The following is a 25,427-nucleotide window of genomic DNA, read 5'->3' as shown; positions in this document are numbered from 1 at the left end:
AACACAGGGCACTGATCTCCCTTGATCATCCTATTCCTTGCTGAGATGGCTGGCAGTGCCTGGAGTTAAACACGGATGTGGTACCTCGGAGAAGCAGCGCGGACTCTGATGATACAGATCTGCTCAACGTCCATATGTCCCTTAGATGCCTGCTGGATGCTTGTGCAAAGGTCAGGCGTCTTTAGTCCTCTCCCAGAAGGTTTTTAATGGAGTGAGCTGCTAGCTTTTATCCTTCCTCATAATTTTATGAGGCAGAATCCCCCCTCCCCCAGGCAAGCAGCCAGCCTGCCACTAGCTATTCCCTTTAAAATTATGATGAAGCTTGAAATAAAACACAGCCACGGACTGAACCCACTAACCCTCAGTCCAAAGGTATTAAGGCTGCTGGTTGATAGAGACAATATCTAGTTCTTGGAAATGTTTTGCTTCCAGCACCCTGGATGATTAGGAAGAGAGGACTCGGCGAAAAAGATAATGATTCTGTATTTGCTGTGGAAATGACAAGTGCAATTAGAATTGCCAACTGAGTTGTGATCAAAATTCTGATTAATTACTTACTGCTATTTCACAGAGAAGAAATTAGTGCGTATCTAATTGGCGTTACTGAAATGTATTCTGTGCCTCGCTTGCATAAATTAAATGTAAAGAACAAATCTACTGTGTGTCTATGAGAGAGAGAAAGACAGGGAGCAAAAGTGAGTGTCTGATGCTGGGCAAGATCCTCAGGTGATGTAAATCAGGACTGCTCTGGAGAAATCCTTGGATGGTGAGGCTCAGACCCGGGATGCTAAAAGAGGTACTTTGATTTGGTGTTTGTTGAGGGTCAGACTGGAGGATCAGGGCAGCCTTTCTTCCAGTCTTATCGAATCTCACTCTGTCAAAACCAGTCACAGCAGTATGAAATCCTATTTTCAGCTCGTGATACCACAGCACCAACCCCCTCCCATACCATCAGAGACTCGCTATCGTGTGATTTTTGTTTGCTTATTTATTTCAATTTCAGCTCTGCACATGCTTCAGGCACATATACAATAATAGCAATTACACATAGTACAAAGCACATCAATAATTTTAGTATGAAAGAGAAGGAAAAGGCAGAGCTGTGATTCCAGTGCTTTAATCGGCAGGACCACATTATGTCAATTGAGCGGGGACACGGAGGACTGATTAGATAAATTCTCCCTTGCAGTTCCAGCACCCAGCACTGAAGTGCCCACCATGTTCTGAAAATTAAATGCATGCATTAAAAATGTATCTGCATTTATTTTCCCTCCGGTGTCTTTCTGGTTTTTCTAACAAACAGAATCTTGTGGAAAAGAAAAGAAAAAAACATCCTCGGATGGGAGCTTTGGCAGTGCATTTGTTCTCTGATTTTTCTGTAAAGGAAGTCAACTTTGCGCCTTGGTGGAGAGGGCTGTGAGTGTCAGTGGAGAACAGATGAGCCCCCTCCTTCTCCCTGCTCCCCCTCAATCAACTTTTATTCTCTAAGAGGCAGTGGGCAAAGATTGCAGAAGTGGGGAATCAAACAGGCTCCCTCATTTTGTTAATCTATGGAATTGTTATCTCAAAAGAATTTATTTTCCTATTCAGGATCTAACTCTGCTTGCATACTGTAGGTGTAGCTGCACTGAATTTAACGGGTCACTCCAATACCCCCCAAAACTGTGATGAAATCAAGGATCTCTATTAATTTTTCTAGCAGCATCTTTCCATTATCCTTTTCTTCCCTTACCTTTTGTCTATTCTCACTACAGTGGCATGGAAGTATATGTTCTAATCATAAAATATTCTTTTTTTTTCTTCCTTCTTCTGGAGTCCCATCTCTTAAACCAATATTTCACTTCTGTCCACTCGAGTCTGAAAGGACACAGCCATCACCACTCAACTGTAATATCCTTTCTTCTCCTCTCTTCGTTTCTCTGTTTCTCTTATCTCCACGATCTTCTCTTCTCTGTCTCCCTCTCCCCAGACAGCTTTATTAAATTCAGATCTCTCCTTCTGAGACCTCTGTGTCTGAACTCCTGTTCCACGTGAGCCATGGAGAGCAAAAGAGATAAAAAAGTCAAGATTCCCTTATGTTCCTCCTCTCTTCAATGTCCTTGGCAACAGAGGGATGCTTTTCACAGCATATCCTTCTGGTTGGGCATTCAGGTTCCTGACTGTGGTGCTACCAGAATTATTAACCCTTTTGGAAGCTCAGGGAAAAGGTATGGGTCCATTTTTAACAACTGACAACATGTTCTTGACATAATGTACCAAACTGTTGGGCAGGATTTGGGTTGGAAAGCGAGATTTCTGTTGAAAGCTCTTCCCCAGGGAATTTATGCATAAACAAAATTCCTGCGGCTTTTGTGGAGAGTGGTTATAGCCCAGATGTCTTGATAAGGCAACAGAGGTTTGGAAGTGTTTGGAAGGACCAGTTTTCTACCTTCTGGATTATTCTCAGCACTTAGTACTCAGCCCTTAGTGTTGTCTGTCTCTGGAATGAGCCTTTCCATGCTAGTGGAATACAAACATGATCTACAAGGCTTCTGCCTGCTGTCCTTTATGAGCCAGATGAGATGTGGAAACTGAGCAAAGCCAGATGGGCTCTTTGTAGGCTCTCCAAACTGGCTTAGCTCTTTGTGGCATTCTGGGAGCTGAAAGATACTCTCTGATGTCCCAAACCAGCAGAAAGGCCTGTGCAGGTTCCTGCTGAGAGCTTTCCAGCTAAGCTTTTCAACTGGTATGCCCAGAAAATTAAATATGTTCTGATATCTTTGACGCAATAAACAAGCAAAAATCCTGTCTGTGCTTGTCTTATGTATGTGTCTGGCAATGCTGGTGTTATACCAAAAAAAAAAACCCAAACCAGACCAAGATTGTCCATACTAACAATTCTCTTCATTAAAGTTGGATAATGTAGAAAATTATTCATGAAGGGCATCTTTTAAGTTTTAGCAGGATTCCTAAGCTAAGCAGCCCTGGAGAATCTGTATTGCTCTGCCTATCCTAACTTTGTTTCAGTGCTCTTTTTCTTTCTCTGGTGCTAAAGCACCAAAAACTCCCAAAGAAACAAATGTCCTTAATGCACCTGTTTGTTTTCCTGTGCACAGCTAATGTTTTCCACCATCTCAGCTTTGATGAGATTTTGTAGAAAGTGAATATTTTTATGCTTAGCCCCATAATCAGGGCAATGATAAACAACTACATAGTACCCCAACACTAAGTCTCAAAAATGTGATTGACTGTCATGTTTTAGGGCTTGAGCATAAGATAAGTGCCTTTGCTAACATTAATTTTCTTTTTTTCACAATAACCTGGAGGATTGCCCGTGCAGGAATGCAGCTTTATAATTTTATTTTCAGACAGGGTCAACACATCAGCTATTTTATATTGGCCTAAGCATCATGCTGTCATCAGCTAGACCACCTGAGGAAGTGGCGTGCTGGGTATGCATTTTAACCATCCAAACAGAGACATCCAAATCTTTGCAAGCTCAACCACCAGAAATTATAGGGAAAAGCAGAGAACAAATGGGCTTCGGTGTGAGTTCCTTCAAACTCTATGCAATACGCTGTTACTTCTCTTTTCTGCTTCCCATTGCAGCCTGGGATGTTTTCAGACTAAACAAGTCCCTGTAACCTGAAACTCAGCCATCACTTATGGAAGTGCCCTGTGTAGCATGGCTAATAAATAAAAAGTTAAGAAAAATATAAGGACAACCTTTCCTCTATTAACAAAAGACTCTTCAAAGCTACTCTTTTGCTCTGGGCTTTTACAATAATAAGCTGAAAAAATACATTAGAGAGCAGACTCCTTTCTAGCCACTTCATATTTCATTTTGCCTCTCACTTGTCTATTTATTTTCACGTCTTTCCTGATTACTTCTCAATTGTAGAAAGACAACATTAGGCACAATGAGTTTTAAATATACTCCCTGGCCAAAATAACTCCAAGGGCTGTCTGAAATTTCAAACAGCTCACTGGTAAGTCTGGAATAAAATGCAAAGGGAGAGATCCTTAGATCACTTAAAGCAGAACAATCTGGACTGGTGTTTTCAGTGCTCCACCAATGTGGTTATTTGTTTTCTCCACGGGCACGGTACCACAAAACCAAGATTAGTGTGAGACTGCGTTCAGTCATGTTTACATGAAGATGAATAATAGTATCTAGGAAGATACAAGGGATACTCCACCTCCAAACCTGCTCTTTCACTGTTCGAGCTGCCCAGAAGACTTTGATGGGACAAGAAACTGTCCCTGGACTACCTAAAATAAGCACACCCGAGTACAACGACTATGAGAAAAACCAACCCTCAAAGATTCTTCAAACCATCCTGCAATCTTATGAAGTTATGGATGAAAGTGTCATTAGGATCACAGATCCTTTCCAAGTAATTTTCAACCCTGGCAGCTTCTCTGGATGTACTCTAAACCTGGGAGTTTTGTTCTAGTATACATATAAAGCCTAAACTGTAGATACATTATGATTTTTAAAAAAAAAAAACCAAAAAAACTTTTCTGACCTTTTTTTCCCTAAGTTTCAATGTAACCATGGTGTTTTAGGACTATGACTACACATTTTATTTTCTTGTCAGTGGTGTTTGAAACCAGTCTCCTTCTGTCCCCATCCTCATGTATTTTCCGAGATTGGAATTTATTATTTTTTTCTTAGGCTCTTGTCTTTGTTTATCTCTTTTGGGAAAAATTCTCCATTTCTGTGCTTTGTAAGGTATTTTTTTCTGTGTCCTCTTTGCTCAGGAGCAAACAGCTGTGGTCTGCAGGGTCAGTGCACCAGGCACACGTGGGAGTACCTGGATCCAGTGGCTTGGCCATCAGAGCTACAAAAGTGAAATACAGAGTTTGATTTTTTTCAGGGTCTTCCTCAAAATTTTATTTGTAGCCTGTTTAACCTTGGTAGGGATAGGGAAAATTTCTTTCTTATTTTTTATTATGGTTTCATGTCCCATCTTTCTTTCTTTCTTTCCCGTTGTTCATAACTAGAGGAGATGGTTACTTTAGAGGTATGTACAGAACTATCATTTCCCACTTGTTTCAGAACAGGAACACTGCCTGGCCTGGCTGTTCTGCAACCCTTGTTAGTGACATCAGTAGTATTTGGACTCATTTTACCTAACTTTAGTGGCACTTTGTGCTATGGTTTATTTGTAAGGTGGTATTTGGTCAAAGCTTGTGCTCAATGATCTTGGAGGTCTTTTCCAACCTTAATGATTCTGTGAAATCTATGATTCTAAATACAGACCTTGAATCCAAACTGCCTGTCTAGGTTTCCCATATAACCAGTAAAGGCTGACACCTCCAGATGTGATACAATCCATCCAAAGAAAAGCAGGAATGAATGACCCTCTAAAAGTCTCTCCTCTCTCTCCCTAATGATTATTGTCTAGATGAACAGCTCAGACTAGACAATTAGCTTAGACTAGATGCTTAACATTTAGGCAGCTAGAATTAATGTGATGAATCCCATTCTATGTGCTCGGATAATGACTGTAGCCTTTGTATCTCAAATTTTACCTCTTCAATATGTTTTTGTAGGTGTTCAGACTCTGCGCTGTGCTTTCAGATTTATTTCGGCTTCCAAGGCTTAAAATACTTGCCTCCCATTACTTTTCATTGTCATAAATATGTCATGGCATAATATAGCTGTCTGTACCCATAATGAAATCCTTCTGCTTTCAGATTCAAGTCCATAGCCCATACAGGACTAATATTGCTGAAAATCACCCTCATAATGTCACAGGGACTCTTGTGCTTGGGAACCTCTCAGTCACAAGCTCTAGGACTGCACCTTCAGCCAAGGCAGGGAAGAAGGCAGGAAGGAAGGAAGGAAGAAAGAAAGAAAGAGAAAGAAAAGGAAAGAGAGAAAGAGAGAAAAAGAGAAAGAGAGTAAGAGAGAAGGAAAGAAAGAGAAAGAAAGAAAGAGAGAAAGGAAGAAAAGAAGAAAAAAAGAAAAATGAAAGAAAGAAATAAAGGAAGGAAGGAAGGAAGGAAGGAAGGAAGGAAGGAAGAAAGAAAAAGAAAGAAAGAAAGAAAGAAAGAAAGAAAGAAAGAAAGAAAGAAAGAAAGAAAGAAAGAAAGAAGGAAAGAAAGAAAGAAAAGACTCCAAAGTGATATCTGTAATTGCAATGCTCCCAAAAGAAATTAAAATAACCTGCTAAAAAAATCTTCACTTTTGTTAGATCCACCCTGTTCTATTCAGTTGGTTTCAAGCCCTTGCTCCTTATATATATATATATATTGTACTAGAAAGATGTTTTTCTTCTTTCCAGCCTATACCTCCCTGGTAAAAATAATAATACATTTTTTTTGGTTCTCTCTGCATTGGACATGGGAAAATAACCTTCCTTCATAATAATTTTTATAAAACTTCTATAAACTAATTATACTCTTTAAGATACTAACTGAAATGTCTGTGGTCTTTCTGGGCTGAAAATAGGATATATGAATATATTTTTTTTTAAATGGTATTGCTGGGGAAAAAAAGTTTTTTTGATAATAATGTTTTACAGAGAAGTTACTTAGTAAAATTTAGCTATTTAGTCAAAATATTTGATTTGTTAATGAATAAAAAAGGGGAAAATAGGACAAATAATTGGTTCTATTCTGTCCTCTCTTTCACTTATTTCTTATAAAAATCATTGTCATTTAAAAGCTTAATTCTAACCCATATATTTCCAAAATCTGCAGGTATTTGGCATTTTCCTTCCAGCCCACTTCTAATGGAAAATCGTTCAGTCTCTTGATGAGTCTGTTCCCAGGGCCAAAAAACTGTTCTCATTGGGAAATTATATTAATAATAATAATATTAATAGCAGTAAAGTGAAGTTCCCTCCAAATTTTATTTTAGGCCGTTCATTTTATCCCCTCACTTTATTTTTGCAGAAGAAAAGGATGATTTGTCTTTGCAGTGACTGCAGGCCAAGGAGGGAAAGAGAAGCTGAGAACCTCCCGATCCATAACAAAACCTGGCAGCGATGGTCTGAATAGAGTTCAAGTTTATTTGACTAATTCTTTCACCACTTGTCAGAGAACATACTTTTGTTCGTGGTAACAAAACAAGCTCTTTCCTCCCCCTTTTCTCCAGCGAGTAGCACGAGCACTTGCGTGGAGCACACATTACCACTAACCCTTATGATGTTTGCTGTCAAACTCATTTATTTATGCAACTGCTGTGGAAAGGCCTGGGGCCCATAAGCAACCCTGAAAGATTTCAGAGCCCTGGTGTGGGGTCATGAAAGGGAAAGTGAGGGGGAGGGCGAAGCCTCCACTGGTTATGAGAAAGGAACTGACACAGGAAATGGTCACATATGGCACAGATTTATTGTGTCCGGGACTTCCCATTCAAAACTCATTATATCCACAGCTCAGAGCAGTGCATGGCACGGCCACATTCATTTTTAGGTCTGGCATGTGACAAAATTGTTGTTCTGCTTTCAGGTGGTGGTGGCAGTTTGATCGTTCCTAGGCCAGAGAGAAGGTGACTGGAATCATAAAAGCTCTGCCTTTCACTGCCCCCCACCTTTGTGTTGAGCCACAGATACCAGTTTGACTTCAGTCAATGAGGTTGCTGGTTAGGAGGAGAGAAAAATCCTTCTGGGCTTTAAATACACCAAAAGGAAACCAGGATTATCTTAAAGGGAAAGAAAATGAGAAAAGCTTTGATAGTGACGTGAGAAGTAAGATGATGCTTGCAGAAGAGCTTGTTTTGTCAAAGGTGAAATAATTCAGTCCAAAAGATGTTTTTCTTTGTATTTTTCTCTTTTAATCATCTTTCCTGGGAGATAGGATCCCTCTCACACCCAGCAGTTGGCTCTTTGGGTGATGGGTAATGACTACAAGAGGTTTGTGGGAATAGTTTGTTTGTCTTGCCTGCTTCGTGAGAGCATCTAACAAGGGCCCTGGGTCCTATTTTGCTAACTGCTGTATAAAATGCCATTATTTCCACCTCTTAGCTGTGTATTGATGGCCCTCAGGAAAGCTATGAAGACCCAGATTATCTCTCCCATATGAAGGTTCACTCCGTCCCATTCCAGGCCACACTTCTGAGTGCTGTACAGTAGGGTTTAAGGTTATGACTCCTGGATTGTCCTTCACTCAGGGTTGCAATTTAAAGGTGCTTAATTTGTGGCACTTTTAGGGTAGAGATTAATTATACTGTTTAATACTTTCAGTCTCCATGCACAATATAATGTCAGGTAACACTTCTTTTGTTACCATATTGGATTTCTTCCTGAAATAAGCATTATGGGAACCTTTGTGTTGTCAGGATAGCTAAAATGACTGAAGTTCCTTAATCATTAATGATAATGCAGACAAAAATCCTCCCGAAGTGTGTCTTTCTGATTAAGTTTAATAAAATGATGAACAAGCTGCTCTGGGCCCATGCCGATGGCAGCAGGAGTGAGACTCTTCTGAGTCAAGCAGCACAAGGATAGGGACACTGAAGGTTCCCAGTCACTCCTGCTGCATCTACAGAACAGCTCCAAGACCAGTTGGTTCCCAGGCAAACCAGCAGTATCCAAGATAACTCCTGGGCACTTTCCAGAAATTGGCACAAGTCAGGGGCCAGTTCAAAAGGGCAGTTTGGAGGTGGCCACTGCCTTTTGGAGGGTCAGTGACTTTAATACCGTGGGAGTGCCACGGCAGCTGGCCTCAGGGACAAGGATCTGGGCTTGGCACTGGTTATTTTATAAGTTTTGATGGATAAAATGCTCTATAATCTCAGTTCCAGGCGAGTCTTCTGTACACAGGCAGCCAAGGTATTACCAGGTGTGGAACCTTGTAGTGGCAGCAGGGCATTTGAGAAGATCTGGGGCATTCTAAGGAACATCTCTTAATAAAACCTGGTCTTGTCAACCTCGCCAGAGGGCACCTCCAGATTTATTGGCCCACCTTCTTTGAGAGGACTCAAGATATATTCTCCTGGCTAGACTATTCTCTTCCCCAACTTTTTGCAGTTTCTTGAGACAGGTTTGACATTTTCTGTCAACTACAAAGACCAAAAATTATCTCTCTGACTCCAAAGATTTCTGATCTGTAAAGCTCTGAAAGCTTGAGCTGCATTTTGGGGGAACATTGTTATACACATACTTTGTTCCCATGCTCTTTTTGATCCCTGTTGGAGAGCATCCTGGCCTCAGAGAGTTTCTGATCTCTCTTCTTAAGACTTTACTTGTCACTCGTACTTTAAGGTCAGGAATGAGTTATTAGTATAGTCACTGGGAATTGGAAAATTGCAATTTTTTTTGTTCATGACTTGGGGAGATATATTGTCACCTGTAACACTATGTACCTTACTTCTTAGGCAGGGGGGAGCTCTGAAGGGTTGGTGCAAACATAAAAAATATAACTGTATGAAAGAGGCAAATAACACTTGATTTTACAATGAATAAATAGTTGTAGTATGTGTGGTCATATCAAAGCATGAAAACAATGATTGCAAGACAAATATTTCATGTACTACATCTGCTTTTCTTTGGATTTGTGTGTGAAAGGGAAGGGTGAATGCAGATCCTGGGATGTGTAATAAGAGAGAGTTTTACTACAGACCTTCCTTCAATGGGAGCACTAATAACTGTCTTTTCTCTACTTGGGCACCTACTTTTACAAACCTTGCAGGAACATATTATCTTTGAGTCCACAAAAGTGACTGAAATTGGCCAGGGGGCTCAAAGTTTTTTTAATAGAGGAACGATAAACAGGAGAGCATAAAACCTCACAGAGTGTGATAAGACTCATTTCCTTCCAAAATACTTTTCTTTAAAAGAAAGCATTAACAGCCTAAAGCAAACACTCTATTTTTATTTACATGGTCCCTGCTATGAGCACTGTTGTGTGTGTATGTTGCCATGGTTTAACCCCAACATACGGCATCTCAGCTCGTTCACTCTCTCCTGGTGGGATGGGGAGAGAATTGGAAGGGGAACAGGGAGAAAACTTGTGGGTTGAGGTAAAGACAGAGTCTTTATGGATAAAGTCAAAGTCATATAAACTAGCAAAGCAAAATAAGGAATTCTTTCACCACTTCCCAAGGTCAGGCAGCTGCTCAGCCATCCCCAGCAAAGCAGGGCTCCATCACGTGTAACCGGGACTTGGGAAGACAAACTCCATCACTGTGAATGTGTCTCCCTTTCTTCATCTTCCCCCAGCTCTAAATGCTGAGCATGAAGTGATATTGTCTGGGATATCCCCATTGTCCCCTGGGATCAGCTGTCCCTGCTGTGTCCCCTCCCAGCTTCTTGTGCACCCCCAGCCCACTCACCGGTGGGGTGTGATGGGGAGCAGAAAAACTCTCGTCTCTGTGTGAGCACTGATCAGCAGTAATGAAAACATCTCTGTGTTATTAACACTGTTTTCAGCACAAATCCAAAACACAGCCCCATAACAGTAATTATGAAGAAAATTAACTCTCCCTGAGCCAAAACCAGCACATATGTACCCAAACACACAAGAAGCACTGAGCCACCGTGCCTCCCTATGCATGTGTTCCCAACATACATCTTGTGAGAAACCAGCCACAAGTGTTACTTGACATTGCATATCTGTGTGTTTATCCCCCGTGGAATGCTGACAAATTCAATGGAGGGATATCCCTAATTTACAGTTGGTGGGATTTCTAAAAACAGTAGGAGATGCCTTATCTCAGCATCCACCGAAGTTGAGAGGTTTGTTTTCACTTACTACATAAAGATTTACAAAATCAGTGTCGGCAGAGCCATCGCTTACAAAGCATGAGTGTGTAGGCATGATGACCTTGTGACAGGGATTACACAGGAAAATCAAAGCCAAAATTATTTACAGGGAACATCTGAAGTCAAGAAACACTGAAAACTTTTCCTATAACTAAAAATCACAACTGACCTCAGAATAATTTACCTTTTCTAGATTTCTGAGGTGCTATTGCTGGACCCTTTTTTTTTTTTTTATTTCCCATTTGAATGTCAGCAGGTCAAAAGGAACAGTTAATGCTGATGAATATTTCCCCCTCAGCAAAGATATGTGCTGGCCAGCCCAAGGCCAAGGAATTGCAATTTCTAAACAGTGTCCCATTTATCTCTCCCCTCCCCCTTCCTCCCCTGCTCGCTTTTATATTTTTTGTAGCTATAATTGTAGTTAAATTAGAAATAACTGACGAACAAATTCAGTCAGAAGGAAAGAAAATTGTGAGACATTTATTTTATTTTGATAAAAACCTGACACCCCCTTTTGTTTTTGTCAAAAAAAAGACTATTTTTCCTTGTACCATGAATTGTGAAATCTATCACAAAATGGGTAAAAATTATTGAAGCAAATGGTGGTGCTAACCTGAAGGGGAAAATCATTAATGTTGATGTATTTCATTCAATTTTAAATGTAGAACTTATTTTATTTTATTTATTTGGCGTTGGGGAAGTAGGGAAAAGGTAGGAGACTTGCAAAGGACTCTATGTGCCTTTAAGTCAAAACATCTATTTTAAAAAATGCTCTTCCCTCCTTCCACCCTTCTCCATTTTTCTAAATAAAGAATATGAGATGATGATGGTGGTGGTGGGTTTTTTTCCTGAGCAAAGAGGACCCCTCGGCACATTTTTCTTTTCAAATGTGAAATGAGGTGGAAAATCCTCATTTCACGACAGGAAGGACAAATATTGACACAAAGTTAATATTTGTCAGGAGCCCTAGAAGCAACCTGAGTGCTAAAGTCTCATCTAGATATAGATGTTGGTGTGTCTATGTGTGTGTGGAGATGGATATAAATAAATAATAAATTTGGCTTGATGATGGGGGGAACCTGCAGAAAGCAAAGTCTGAGGAATTAGCTGCAGAGGGTGAATACACACATTTTTCAAGTATAATTTCTCTCTCCTTCTTGCATGGAGCAGGACACACGGATGGAACACGTGCCCATGTGTGCACTCAAAACACTTATGCCCTCGTCCTCTGCCTGGGTACATGAAGATTCCAGTGCAATGTTCAACCTCATCCATGCACACATTGCTACAGATATGAACATCTTCTCCATCTTTCCTACCCATTTGTGCTTGATCATTTTTCCCCCATTTTGTCCCCCCTTTCACACACACGTGTGTGTGCAAACCCAGGTACAAATAGAACCTGTTTAATCTGATTTCCCCCATTGCAGGGGGGATGCTTCTGGAATTTATCACTGTTATTGTTCATTGCCAATGTAAATAGCACATGTCAGCTCAATATTCAGTGGTCACTCAGTATTTATTAAGTCCTGTCCACTCTGGCCTTTTTTAGAGGAGAGCCCCAGGGCAGATTAGCTGCTGGCCCTGACACGCCTCGTCACTTATCTACTCCCATTGATTATGAGAGTCAGCTGTGGCCAGGACTCACTTTTTTTCCTTCTCCTCTTAGACCCCTCTTACAAGCACCCCTGCTTGGATTTTCATGAGGAAATAATCAGATTAGGGCTTCAGTGGCGAGTTCATATGGAGTTCTCTTTCTCCAATGTGCTACTAACTGAATAAACGTGTTTTGTGGTAAATTGTAAATGACATTATGATTACTAAGGCCAGCATGGGTTTCATTTAAAAGTGATCGAAATTGCAGGCTGCAGAAATTGTGACTGGCAGATAAGGCCATTTGGAAGGGGACAAGCAACGAGGGGTGTGCGTGCATGGGCGTGAGTGTGTGTGTGCAGGAAAACGAGCCAACCCGCTCTGCAAGCCAGGCAGGGCAAAGGAAAGTCCTGGGAAGTCACAAAATACCAGCAAATCCTATTTGTAGACATGAAAGGGGGGAGATGGGGTGTTTCCAGGAGACCAGAGGATGGGATCTACCAGGCTCCATGGGCTGGCTGCCAGCACATCCTCCCAGTGCTCCAGGACAAAGCCGAATGTCTCTGAGCTCAGCATTTCCACTTCTGCTTCTCACTCTCCCTCTGCCCCCAGCAAACACCGAGAGCAAAATACTTGCACTGATAAAGCAAAAAACTCAAACAAACGAACACAGGGAAAGGAAAGAAAAGGAAGCAAAATCCTAAACCGGTGTCTAAAAACAGGGGCTTTTGCAGAGATCCTCTCTCGTGGAACATCCTCCCTGAACAGAGATCGACATTTATGTAATTTTATTGCTCCCCTCGGTGATGTGCAGAGTGACAGCTTGTTCTGGGAAATGCTCCCAGGCCATGGTCTGCACATGAGGATTCCCCTTGAAATAGATAATAGGTGCCTGCAAGATCCAGGCATTGAGATATAACTGAAGGCAGAGCCCAGAATAATTTAATAGAATCATAGAGTGGTTTGGATTGGAAGGGTCCCTAAAAATCATCTACTTTCACCCTCCCTGCCAGGTTGCTCTGAGCTCCATCCAACTTTTCTCATAGTTCATTTCTTTTCCAGGAGTCTGCTATTTTTCTCTAGCAGAAAGTTTCACATAATGTGTCCTTGATAAGGGTAAAGTCCTTTTATTCATCCAAAAGTTTGTGACTCTCAAGGATGTTTCTGTCCCTTGTGTTTGATCTGATTTGGATACCTCTCTGAAGGTGCTGGATGAGGAGCACAGTTAGTTGAGACATTGGCCACACTTTGCCCAACATGTTTGTGCTCTCAGCTAAGGAAGGGGCAGGCTAGGTGAGGGAGGACAATTCTAGCTGGCTACAGCAGCAAATTCCTCCTTTGATTTTATTTTGAAGAGAGGAAGGAAAAACAGAAACACACTTCTTTTCCTAAGAAGCTCCAGGCAGAAATGTTTATGTTTTTGGTGCCCGTATCTGAACTCTTACTTTTATTCTCTCTTTATAATCAGTGATGATCTCATTGTTACAGCCTGAGGCAAAATTTCTCTCATCTTAAAGCAGAGACCTATATTTGGTCAGATGGAGTACACTGTAAACTTATAGCACTTTTCTTTACCTAGAGGGGCTGCAAGAGAGCTGGAGAAGGACTTCAGTCAAGGGTATGGAGTGACAGGACAAGGAGGAATGGCTTTCCGCAGACAGAGGGAAGGGTTACTTGGGATATTGGGAAGAAATTCTTCCCTGTGAGGGTAGTGAGGTCCTGGCACAGGTTGCCCAGAGAAGCTGTAGCTGCCCCATCCCTGGAAGTGTCCAAGGCCAGGTTGGGTGGGGCTTAGAGCAACCTGGTCTAGTGGAAAGTGTCCCTGGCAGAGGGGTTGGAACAAGATGAGCTTTAAGGTCCCTTCAACCCAAACCATTCTATCTTTCTAACTCAGAAGACTGTGTGGGTTATGTCTCTTCTCTACAGAGCCTTCCATAAAAGGATCCTCTTGACTTGTCTCCACAGACACTTGGAAGGGGATTTAGTGGCAAATTCTGACATATGTGTAAGGATTTTGACTTCTTTTATATTCAGTGAAAGAATAAAGTGTTATCTAAAGGGGCTTTTGCAGTCCTATCGACCGTGTGTTATATCTACAGATGTTGCAGCTACCAAAAGAAGTCCATGTGACCCCATTCACTTGTGTTCAAGTGACAGGTTCTACCTCTGGTCAATAAAAAAAAAGTTATAGGATAGTAAAATGCAATCCAGATGACTAAAGAGAAGTATTTTAGGGTGAACTTCATGTTTTTAAACTGCTTTGTCAGTATTGGTGGCTGGGGAGTTGGGCATGCTTCAGTTACCACAAGTGTGTGTTTAGTGTGATTTCTGCTGTTGTGGGGTGTCCCACCAGCCCTGCAGCTGCCATCCTTGCAGGGCAGAAATCTTTTGTGGACCCTGTGTCTCATGTCTCAGGTCTCTCAGGGCATCCCATGCAAATGTAGATGCCTGCCTGTGGGCAATTGGTTTAAACTTCAGATCTCCACTGAGTGCAGTGGGAGTTTAGACACTTGGAGCACACATAAGAATCTTCACTATTTGTAGGTATCTCAATCTAGTGCTTTTTCTATCTCTAAAACTTGATGAGGTCATCACTGGAGGAGATTAATAGTGTTCTGGTCCTTTCTCAGTTTTTGTTTTGTTTTGTTTTAGCTTTTGTTTCTTTATTTGTTTTGTTTGATCTGGTTTTTTTTGTTGGGGTTTGGTTTGGTTTGGGTTTTTTGTTTTGGTGTTTTTTTGTTGTTTTTGTTTATTTGTTTGTTTAATGCAATCCCTGTGAGTGGGATGAGATGTCTTCATGGAAAGTTAAATTATCTTCCCAAAGAACTGCAGTCAAACCCTGATTTGCTGTCCTGTACAGGCTTAGAATGAGGAGAATGTATAAGACACAAGGACATAGGGGTGTAGTGCTGGATCAGATCCAAGAACAGTCTAGCTGCCTGCTTTTTCAGTGGTGGCCAAAATTTGATATCTAAAGAATGAGGTAAGTATATGTGATGCTTTTCTGTCTGTTAGGAGTCTTCAACAACTTTCAACTCAAGACAGCAGATCTGGTTTCTACCTATTTAATATCCCTTAGCCTCCAGGATTCTCTTAAAGTTATGTAAAATTTTAGAGCTGACAAAAGTCATTTTGAACTCTGAATGGGAAAATAAGCAGCTATAAAACAAAAGATTGAGGTGATGTCCAAAACAATTTTTTTCCCCTAATTTCCCTTTATTCTCTTCCAGGAATTTACAGAGATGACAGTAAGTGCATCTTCAAGCCCTCAGTACAAGGCTACTTCTGCAAACAGACAGATCATGCACTTGTCATCCTAGAAAACCTGGACTCCAGTGTGGACAGCCAGAGACTGTTCCCAGTGGTAACAGTGACTGGCAGCTTTATGGACACCTTCAGTGACATGGCTTCACACACTTGGTGTTACCCTGCAGAGCATCGCTCTACTCTATTTTCTGTGCTGCCATCCCCCGAACTCACCACGGTTTGCTTCCCAGACCTCCCACCTCTGGCTTTCAGACTCTTCCTCCTCAGTGGCCAAAACACAACCAGGCTGCCCATGGCCATATTCTATAGTGAACCACTCAGCCTTCGTGTTTTCGTTCAAGGTAGATATGTCTCTCCAAAACCATCTTCTTTTTCACTGAATGAAGGGGCAGGAACCAATTACTTCAGCTTTGAGGACAATCTTCTCTATGTTCTCCTCCATGAGACTGAACCAGTAGAAATAGTTGCTGGCCTTTCCCTTTTTGTGGCTTTCACTGTAACTGAGGCTGTTGGGGAAGAAGATGAGGCAACTATAATACATCGACTGGCTGATTTCTTGAAGGTTGGCCATGACCAAGTCAGAGTAGTCCATCACGTGCTGGGAGGTGAAAGCATGTTGAAGGTAATCTCAGCCAATGCCAGCAAAAAGAAGTATCACTGCCCTAACATGGCCTTTTGCACAGCCTTGCATAGCAGATACAGCTCACAGGAAGTGGGGAGGCAACCAGTGAGCACCCGAGCTCTGCAGCCACCTGATACAGCTGGTCCATCAAGGGTGCTGATCATTGAACTTGGTGATCCACCGGGTCATCCAAGAAGTGAGTTGACAAGTGACAGATTAAAGAGTTTGGCCGGAACAATTATCAACACTCATCAAACTGGAGACCTTCAGAGAGGCCTTGGCTTGCCAGTTGAGACCTTAATGGTGACTCAGGCTGGCTTGCTGTCCCCAGCAGAAGGTAACAGGAGGTAAGTGTCAGATACATCATTATCATCACATACTGATTTAAGTGTAGTGAGGCAATTTATCCACTTGATCTGCTCATTAAACAAGTCCCCTATTGGCTGAAATATGACTACCCATGTTGAAACACATGAAATTTCCATGACCTTCTCAGAGAAGCTGTGGCTGCCTCATCCCTGGAAGTGTCCAAGGCCAGGTTGGACACGGTTTGAAGCAACTTGGTCTAGGGAAGGGTGTCCCTGCCCATGGCAGGAAGTTTGAAATGAGATGATCTTTAAGATCCCTTCCAACTGAAACCATTGAATTATTCTCTGATTCTCTGAAGACAGAGCTATGCCCAAGTACCAGCTGGACTCCTATATGTGAATTACCATGTTATTCTTTTGGTGCTCATGAATCTCTGTAGCGTAGAGACATCCATGAGGCTTTTAACCAGGAACAGAATTCCTGTGAGTCTGCCTTGAAGCTGTAAAGTATCTGGTAAAGTGAATTTTTTGAGAGAAATTCAGACTATTATAGCTTTTAAATTCTAAACAATTAAACCTATAAATATTTACAAATTGATGTTGCATCAGAGATGTGTTATTAAAGATAAGTTGTAGCCTCATCTAATTTGTAGGTCTAAACCTTTATCCCTGTACTTTTAAAATGTAAGGCCAGAAAAGTCTTTTTACTCTCATATTTCAATCTCCTGCATGATACGGGCCACTGCTATTCACTTTGATACTAGAGTGTTGAACTTTCTTTTTGGCTAAAATTACAGAAAACCATCTGGTCTAGAAGCTACAAGAGCTGGACACATCCAATACTACCTGAACGTGTGCCTAGATGTTGGATGCTATCCTTGTTCTTGCTGTCACAAGTACTCACCCACTTTCTCTTGGGAGCCTCTCTTTCTCCAGCTTCCCATGAGAGCTTCTTGTTCTTTCCTTCACTTTTACATCAACGAGTTTCTGGGCATTGACTCTTCCTCCTCCTCCTCCTCCTCCAGATACCTCGAGAATAATCAAATCACTTCACTGACTGCTTTGAAAAAAATCGAAAGGTTTGAGTTCTCGTGAGTGTTTCCTTCTCTGTCTCTGTTTTCTGAATACTTTTGGAAATGTGCATAAATGAAAACCCACAGTTTGCCTTCATGATAGATTCCCCAATATTGGACACTTTTGAGATTCAGCTGGACAGGATGCTGGGCCACCTTGTCTAGACCATGCTTTTGCCAAGAAAGGTGGGGCCAGAAGATCCTTGAGATCCCTTCCAATCTGGTATTCTATGACACCAGTACCATACACAAAAGTGCTATTAAATCCCAATTTTACAATCCAGTGATCCCATTTGCCCATTTTCCCCACAGAAATAGGAGAGCTCGTGGTCTTCTGTTTGCTCACTGTATGCTCTATTTCCTTTTCAGTTCTAGATTTCCAGAACCTGATTCATTCATTTGCCCAGATCCTACATCCCACATGCTTTATGTGCCCATGTTCAAGTTTCCTCTCCATAATTTATCAGTCCACAAATCCTTCCATGCATTTTATCAGTGGTGGCTTTATATTCGTATCTTGATGCAAATACAACAACAGACCTGCAGCTGATTTTGACAGAACAACACAGGATACTCCTTTGCTTTACAATAATTTCCCCTTTGAGCTCTGCCAGTTACCAAGTTCTCGATCAGTTTTGTACATTCTAATTTTTAATTGATATTCTATACTAAGACTCACTTTTGGAAGGTCATTCCTCTTTTCCTCAGCAAGAAACAACCCTTTCTCTCCCTCCTTCCTGTCTCCATCTTGCTCTTTTCAGCCTCTTGCAGCCACTATTTGCACAGCCCAGATGGGAGTCCCTGTCTGCAGAGGAGGCTGTGAGGAGCAGGGTTGGGGTGGGACCAGACATCAGAATATTTCAGCCTCAGATCCTCAATCTGTATTAAAAGCATATGGATAATATGAAAAAGGTAATATCCCATCTGTTTTTAATAGGGGATGTGGGATTTGATGTTTGGCAACCTCATTGTGTACTCTCTTGATATTGCATAATGTTATTTTTTGATGTTGTGCACTACTGAGCCTTACCCAAGTATAAGCCTATTCCATCTATGCAAGAAAGAAATTGGATTTGTCTAAGACTTACTCTCTCTAATTAATACCATATCCTCTACCATTTACTGCTGACCCCTGTACCATCCTGATGTCTGCCAGTGATACAAACTACTATTCACATGCTTAACTTTTCTACTAGACACTGTGTGGCTTGTGGTAGAGAGTCACTCACAGTGAGGACACCAGCCTGTGACTGTAGGAATCTTTATTTTGCTTTATTGTTTTGGTTCTGGTTTGTTGCTTTCAAGTGTGGGGATATTTTTGTTGTTGTTTTTAGTTTTGTGCTTTTGGTTTCGTTTGGTTTGTTTTTTTCTGAGGGCTTTTATTGTGGTGTTGTATTAAGCACAGCGAGAAAATATTATTTGCAAGAACGAATCTTAAATCAGGGCCAAATTCTGAAGACACACAGGATTTTTGATCAGCAGAACTAACATCACTGTTGTTAGTGAGGGTGTTTGTGCTACATTGTCAGACACTGCAAAATGGGACAGCAGAAAACTGACACAGGGGGTTTTGCAGTGGATGGTGAGGCTCTGGCACAGATTGCTTGCAGAGGCAGTAGCTGCCTCTCCCTAGAAGTGTCCAAGGCCAGGTTGGACAGAGCTTGGAGAAACCTGGGATAGCAGAAGGTGTCCCTGCCCATGGCATGGGGTGGGAAATAGATGATCTTTAAAGTCATTCCATGATTCTATTATTTATACCATTCCATCACATGGTCCCAAAAGATCACCTAAAGGAGGGAAGAACCCTCCTCTGTGTGCCATCAAAGAAACCTCAAGGCTACCTTTTTTCAGGCACAAATGACATCTCCACACTGGGACTGCTCTTCCAGCTGGGGTTTGTCTCCCTATCTGTGCATGCTTTGGGAAAAATTCCAAGCAGCAAGGATCAGGATCAGGAAAGGTCCCTAGGAAGAAACTTGTTTTACTGCAGGGACAAGAGGAGTGCTAACTTGAAGCCATAGATTCCCTGTCCCAATTAGGGGAAGACCTGGCATATATAATGAAGAGAACACCCAGATCACCAGGTCCTGGACCAGCTCAGTTCTCATCCACCCTCAGCTGCTCAGGCTCCTTTGCAGTGTTATTTATTGCTCCCCATCAGTCATAGCTTTTCTGGAATTACTCATGGCTGACATTTCTGATGCAATAAAGCCACAGATAACTTGTGAAATGAAATCAGGGTTTTCCTGTTGGGACATGTACTATCCCCACTGTCTATCTGTCTCTCTTTCTGCTGGCACGGGCAAGGATAATGGGGCTGGGATTACAAATCAGGATAAGTATTCCAGTGTATTTTTCTGCTTTCATCCCTGAGTTGTGCAGAACTCAACTGGGCTGTCAGATATACAGGACCTGCACTCCTCTCTGGCCCATCTCCCCGTGTTTTCAGACTAGTGACTCCTCTGGCATCATTCTCTCTCTCTACCTGAAACAAAGTTGCTGTGAGGTGGGGTCTCTTCTCCCAGCTAATAAGTGATAGGACAAGAGGAAACGACCTCAAGTGGAGCCAGGAGAGGTTTAGATTGGATATTAGGGAAAATTTCTTCATTGAAAGGATGTTCAGGCACTGGAGTGGGCTGCCCAGGGCAGTGGTGGAATCACCATCCCTGGAAGAGTTCAAAAGGCAGGTGAGTGTGACACTTGGGGAAACAGTTTAGTGGTGAGCACGATGTTGCCAGGTTATTGGTTGGACTCAAAGATCTTAGAGATATTTCCCAACCTTAATGATTCTATGATTCTGTAAGACAACAATAAAAAAATCTTTGATTTGCACAGACTGGATGTTCATCTCTGCAGCCCAGGAGAGTGAGGCTGAAGGGAGCCTTGGAATCCCTGCTGTGGCTGGGTATCTAGTCAGTAAGTGAGTATATCACATTGCCAAGCCTTTAAAAAAATGGCTTGTCTGTTATGATTTGAAGAGCTTTTTTACATGGTTTTAATTTAACTCCTTTGTTAGGGTCACTTCAAGCACGGCTCATTAATTTGTCAAGAGAAGACAGAGGTGATTGCTGTGACTGCTATAGTTGTGCACAGCTGGAGAGTCAGAGATGTCTATCGCATAGTTTATCTTCCTGTGAATGTCTCTGTGTAATATATACTGTGATGTATTTAGAGACAGAAATCTCTGTTTTGAAAATTTTTCTAATATCAATATAAATATGAAAGTGAAAGAACAAAAAAGCACAGCTGTGGATGTATTGTGTGTGTTTGTGCAAATGCCTTTTTACAAAATAAGAAATATTATTCTAGACATCTTCCAGAAGCCATTTAGTCCATATCCCCATACTAGAGCAGGGTACTTTACTCCAGCTTGATGGACTTTAAAGCTGCTACAAAGTGAAATATTTCTTTGTTAAGAGTTAAGTTTGGGGTAGCTTCTGAAAAACTGCATGTGTGCAGGAAATAATGGTGTTTGAGACTCACAGCAAGGAATAAAAGGGAAGCAAATCATCAAAGAACTGCTCATTCCAACAGCAATGCTCATGCAGAGCACTAAATGAGATATTACCACTAATTCCCTGTGTCACATGGCACATACACAGGCAGACAGGGTTAAAGGTTCAGATGAGATGAATTCTGACACTGACACAAAGTGCTTGGATTTGGTAACCTTTGTGCAGGTTCCAGGCAAAGGCTGGGGTGTGGAATTCCACAGGGTTTTACAAAAGGGACATGACAACTTCTTTCTGTGTAGGCATCCAACTTTTCCTCCAATGAGCAGGCAAAGGCAGGATGCTAAAAACCCTATGTCAGAGCTGCAGCTATTGCAGCACTTGAGGTTCTATCAAGGTTTTATCTGCCACATACCCCTAAAGTGAAGATGTGGAAAAGATAATACTCAGGGTCTTAAACTAACCTTAAAATCTCCTTTAAATTAAACTTAGTTCATTTTAGGTCAGATGTTCATAGGGACAGTGTAAAGAGCATATTCTTGTGGAGAATGTGCCACTCTTACTGTTGATGTGCAAACAGGACAAACTCAGCTCAAGTAGATACAGTAAAGGACATTTAAGACGATCATGGAAATTGAGTTTATTTTAAGATAAAAGGAATAGAATCATAGAACTATTTAGTAAAGAATCTGTTTAACTTGTCAAAGCAAATCTGGGGAGATAGTGTCCTATCTGTGAAGATACATTGGAAGAGTAAATACTGGAGAGGAATCTCTAGGCACTGATGGACAGTGACAGCACAGGAACAAATGGGTATAAGTTATCAAGAGGTAAATTTGCATTTAAAAAGAGAAATAGGTTCCTCCTCAGATAATAAACCGGAAGAATCTTGCAATAGAACTGGAAAAAGACCATTTCCCATTTCCCATTCAATAATATTTTCATAATTTTTTTTCCCTTAGCCACATGGCCAAAGCCACATTCTGAATTTTATTTATTTGTTTAGTAGTAGTTTGGGGATAGTTAAGGTGGTCAATACCTCATTTAGCAGTCTAGTAAAACAGTGTAAAAGTGCATATGAATAACCTATAGGGTTTCTAATTGAAAGAGTAGGATTCTGTATTGGCTTTCTTATAGGAGAAACAGAATAAGAAATTTCATGAGAATAAAGTGAAAGTTAATAGATGCAAAAGGAGTGTTATGTTGTATAAAACTCTGTGATCATGTTACACTTTAGGAATCAGGATAAATTTCATTATTTTGATCTCAATTTATAATTCTTTTCGTACTGGGAAACTGAGTAGTTGTGACACAGTTCAAAAGGGGTAGTCGGTCATCATGAGCTCAGAGACTTAGACTCATCTTCCCTCCCTGAAGACGGTGACAATGTACATGGAAAGAGTTTAAAGGAGTCATTGTGGGTCCCAGCAGTGGAATTTTTTCATTACATAGCCTTTTGCTAAATTTTTGCTTCTGGTGGACCTGACACTGGACATCAAAGATGAATCGCCAATGTCAGGAACAGTCATATGAGGGATGATGATGCTACATAAGTTCTCTAACTATATAGACACCTTTGAATTTCAAGAATCAGGCTATTAGAAGTCCTACCCACCACGTAACTGTGGTGAAAACCATAGCTTGCTCTGACAATAGCTTTCCAAAATTCAACTGGATCTGTTTCCCCTCTTAAAAATGAGTGGGACCTGGAGTACAAGTGATGATTTACACGACACAGGCACAACAGCAGAGAGGAGCTGCCAGCCAGATCTCCAAGAGACCAATCCTTTTCCCACTCCACCTTATTTAACATGTGAGTGGTGTCACGTCCATCAGCAGAGCTTGTCTGCTGTGACATTTGAGTGAGTGACATCCGTGTCAGCTCCCAGGTCAGGCTGCTTTGCTGCTCCATCATGCTCTTGACCACTGCTGTGTGCTGAGCGGGAAAGGGAGAAAAATTCTTCCACATGCTTTGCTAAGCAGGAATCTGGTGAGCAAAGGGTTAAATGGCTTGGGGTGCTGGGTCTTTGTGGGGAAGTATGCATGTGCATATGTGTATACAAGTGTACATATATATATATATATATATACTCACACATACAGAGGCACCTTGGTTTGGCTGTAGGACCTTGTGCCCGCAGGCCACAGTCACATTATCATCTGGAAATTGGATAACGACAGCACAATGACAAATCCAGGTTGCTTGCAATAAGGTGCTAATCCCTTTGCTTTAATATCGGAGCAGCGTGTAATGATGTTTGGACATCACTCCAGTTTACTGACGACCCCACTGGGGCCGGCAATAGAAGCCTACAACTGTCTAACAAGCCATCAGGTGACCGCCGTCGTCAAAGCAACGGGGGATGCAATCTAATCTTCCCTCCATCCCTTCCAGCTCCCAATAAGGACCAGATTATAGAAGTGGCCCATCAATGCTTGGTAACTCGAATCAATTAACGTTAATTCGCACAATGCTATGATGTATTGTGATCACTTTCATTTCAGAGAAGGGGGAAGAAATTGCTATAATTCACCTAAAATGAGGTTGTCTATGGTGCTGAGGTATTAATTGGGTGTCCATATTAAATGGAAAAGGAGCACGGTAGTGAAGGAAAAGTGGATGAGTGACTCTCTTGGCTGCTATTGACCTATCAGAAGAAGACAGTGCCCTTTTCCTTTGCTTTTATCTATTACAGTTTTCCCTATTGCGTGTCAAGTTGATGTATTATAAAAAATTCATTTGGTGACCTTCCACCCCCCTAGCAGATTAAACAATTTCACTGGGATGGCATCATTAACAGGGCCTTGCATTTAATGATGATTTCTCTAAAAGGCCACGGAGATTCGATTTTAAGCTAACAGATTTATTGCACTATTATAACATATCGTAAAAAACTGTACCACCTACGGTCTGGTTTTAGGATAGAAACTGTTTAAGAGTTTATGTGGAGCTTAAAGTGGTATTACCTTGGGATAGGCAGCAGCGGCAAAGCTCTGACCTCCGGCAGGATGCTGTTTACATTTAATAAAAGACCTTTCTCCCACAGTAAACTTGGGGACTGTGTTATGGAGGAGGCCTGGCTTAGCTCTTCACCACTGGCTTTGTAAAGAGGAGTATTTCCACTCATCTGCAGCAATTAATGAAAGTCACTAATAAATCTGGGGAATGTTTCTCTCCCATTTGAGGCATCCGCTCTGTCCCCCTCCCTCTAAACGTTTCTGATGATCCCACATCCAGACCCTTCACCAGCTTTGTTGCCCTAAAGAAGGGTCTAGAGGGGAAGTCATACAAGGAATGGCTGAGGTCATTTGGTTTGCTCAGCCTGGAGAAGACGAAACTGAGGGGAGACCTCATTGTGGTCTGTAGCTTCCTCACAAGGGGAAGTGGAGGGGCAGGCACTGATCTCTTCACTCTGATGACCAGCAGTAGGACCCAAGGGAATGGCATGAAAATGTGTTGGGGGGTGTTTAGGTTAGATATCAGGGAAGGGTTCTTCATCCAGAGGATGGCTGGACACTGAAACAGGCTCCCCAGGGGAGTGGTCACAGCACCAAGGCTGCCAAAGCTCAAGAAGCATTTGAACAATGCTCTCAGGCACATGATGTGATTCTTGGTCCTATTCTGTGCAGGGTCAGGAGCTGGGCTCTCATTCTCTTTAATTTCTTTCTATCATATGGGAAAATATGGACATTGGTGGAAATAAAGTCATCCTTCAAATTTTCTTTTTTGCTTAAAATAGGAATGACCTCAGACTACTCATTGTCTTCTGGATGCTCATGTTTCTTTCCCTGTCTCTATTAATCAATGACAAGATCTGCAGGGGGAGACAAAGCTCTAACAGTGCAGCTGAGAGTGCAAAGGTACTGGTACCTGGCTTATTTCATCATCACATGACATCAGAACCCACTCTCACCCAAAGATGGCAACAGTTCTCACAGTCCTTCCAGGGAATTTGTACCTACTTTGCCTTCCATGAGTCCTCATCTTGAATATCTCCTGTCCTTGCTGCAGCATCTTCTTTCCTGTAGCCTGTGTTGAATTCACCAGCAATCTCTAGTTTTCAAAAACAAAGAAAAATCTCTCTTCGTCTGGGTCATGATTCATTTTGACATATTATTTATTACCTGAATTCTTCCCAATTTCCTTCCCCTTACAAGGATATACTGATTTTGCAGTGCAAGCATTGCAGACATACCCAGAAAACTGTTCAATTAGTTTCAGTGTCTATATTTAATAGGAAATAAAATATGCCAGGGAGTGTTCTTTGGCACCAAGGACTGCTGACATATTTCAGGGTGGCCTCATCCAAACTGCCAGGTGAGAGTATTCTTTGTATTAGCTCCCAGACCATTTGGGAGTTGTCCCTGACTTTGCCATTGGATTTAGACCAGAGTTAATGACAGAGTGACAGTTTAAT

The 25,427-nt window shown here is 41.6% G+C and overlaps 1 protein-coding gene across 3 annotated transcripts in view; it reads left to right on the top strand.

Moving 5' to 3' along the window:
* PKHD1 (PKHD1 ciliary IPT domain containing fibrocystin/polyductin) overlaps positions 1 to 25,427 on the top strand; it is a 260,769-nt gene that overhangs the window by 213,420 nt on the left and 21,922 nt on the right. For 2 of the 3 annotated variants that reach the window (XM_051812579.1, XM_051812572.1), the window contains one exon: positions 15,518 to 16,523. In XM_051812579.1, the coding sequence (XP_051668539.1) occupies positions 15,518 to 16,523 (1,006 nt within the window). Of the gene's footprint in view, positions 1 to 15,517; positions 16,524 to 25,427 lie in introns of those variants that run through there. The other variant, XR_007908532.1, reaches the window with a different exon arrangement.

Source organism: Manacus candei, unplaced genomic scaffold (assembly GCF_025592945.1).
Source record: "Manacus candei isolate 608988 ecotype Guabito, Panama unplaced genomic scaffold, ASM2559294v1 h1tg000007l, whole genome shotgun sequence".
NCBI lineage: Eukaryota > Metazoa > Chordata > Aves > Passeriformes > Pipridae > Manacus > Manacus candei.
The sequence above is the reverse complement of the archived record's forward strand: the minus strand, read 5'-3'. Positions and strand labels throughout refer to the sequence as shown.